This window comes from Arachis hypogaea, chromosome 13 (genome assembly GCF_003086295.3).
Source record: "Arachis hypogaea cultivar Tifrunner chromosome 13, arahy.Tifrunner.gnm2.J5K5, whole genome shotgun sequence".
Classification (NCBI taxonomy): Eukaryota; Viridiplantae; Streptophyta; class Magnoliopsida; order Fabales; family Fabaceae; genus Arachis; species Arachis hypogaea.
Window position 1 is genome coordinate 27506167 of NC_092048.1, and position 1485 is coordinate 27507651.

Sequence of the window (1485 nt, forward strand, 5' to 3'; positions counted from 1 at the left end):
ACGCAATCCCAAATCAAATGAAGAAGAATTTCTTGTAAAAAGCATCAGCATAGTCTTTATATTAAAATAAAGCAAATCATGAATGTCCCACATCAGTACTGTTAAAAACCAACGCTGTATATTCAAATATATGTTACTATCCACTTTGTAATTGAAGTGTTATAAAACAATTGTCATATCCAAAAAAATAACCAGTTGATACTACTTTGTAATTTACAGACAAAATGTTATTACATGAAAAATCTAATGTATGATAATTTCTTTCAACTTAAGAGTACTAAGCTTTTGCAATTTCCAACCCAAAAAATACATTAACGTATTCCCTAAACCCATCATCATTAGACAAAAAATAAGTTTCTCTAATCTTGTGAAAGGTGTGGCAGGTGAGCAAGCTGTCAGACCCGGCTTGATGGCACTTCCCAGCAACTCGGTCTACGTGAAGTGTGTTAGCCACCTTCTCCAAACCGCCATAGAGGCCATTGCAGAACCTCATCACATGCTTCACATCGTAAGTATTTCCCCCAAACAGCTCTTTCACAAGCTCTAAGAACTCATCCAAGCGCGTCGGAAGAACACCCCACGTCAGAATCTTCACCAAATATCCAATATCATAAGCACCATGGAATGTGACCCATGTTAGTGCTTTGTTGAACAGAAGCCCAGATGCTGCTGCCAACTTTGCAAAATGCACCGAAGAAACTCCAGCCACTGCATTGCGTGCAAAGTCGATGCCCTGGCTGCGTAGGAGTGCCACAGAGTCCTTTGCGTGGATGTCACGCATGAGGTTGAAGTCTCGGAAATTGAACTGCCAGATGTAGTGAGTTCTGTTGTTGGTTCCTAGGTCAGGGAGGTTGCCGTGCTCATCTGACAGAGTGAGTCCAAGCTGAATGATTTTGAGCGCGTCTACATTTGCCTTCATGACTTGGTAAGTTTCCTCTGGGACAAGATTCCGGTAGTTCTTGTTGCGGGGCAGGATGACTACACCGGGAAATTCAGTGTCAACGGAGACAAATCGATATTTGTCAATCAGGCTGCTTATGATTTGAAACTCGGAATCAGCGTTGGCAGCCCACACTTGCCTGATCACAACCGAACTGTTGGGACTAGGCTCTAGAAGTGGCAGGCGTTTGACAAACCTTGGTTGAACTGCGCCATAAAAGGGCGGAAAACCAACCATGATGGGCGGCGGCATAAGAAAACCTCTAGGTGGTTGATGAAGTTGTTCATCATCGATCCTCGTCATTGTTGTATATATGGTCGTCATACTCTATATAACTAAACCCTGGAAAGCAACTCTGTTATATTCTTAGAAACTGAGAAAAAAGATAGAACAAAAGTATGATTGTTGATCACGTAAGAAGAATAGAAGAGGAAACCCAGATTTTATAAACTAACCGTTTGTTCGACAATATAACAAGCACTAAGAAGATAATATACAGATGGCTAAGACCTTTTGTTGGACAATACAGTATGAAAGAATCAAGG

The 1485-nt window shown here is 41.3% G+C and overlaps 1 protein-coding gene across 1 annotated transcript; it reads right to left on the reverse strand.

The window, feature by feature from the left end:
- Positions 1–277: 277 nt before the first annotated feature.
- Positions 278–1216, reverse strand: LOC112733169 (probable CCR4-associated factor 1 homolog 11). Its single transcript, XM_025782041.2, has one exon. It carries the CDS (start codon positions 1190–1192, stop codon positions 278–280), a length of 915 nt encoding a protein of 304 aa, XP_025637826.2. The 5' UTR covers positions 1193–1216.
- Positions 1217–1485: the final 269 nt, after the last annotated feature.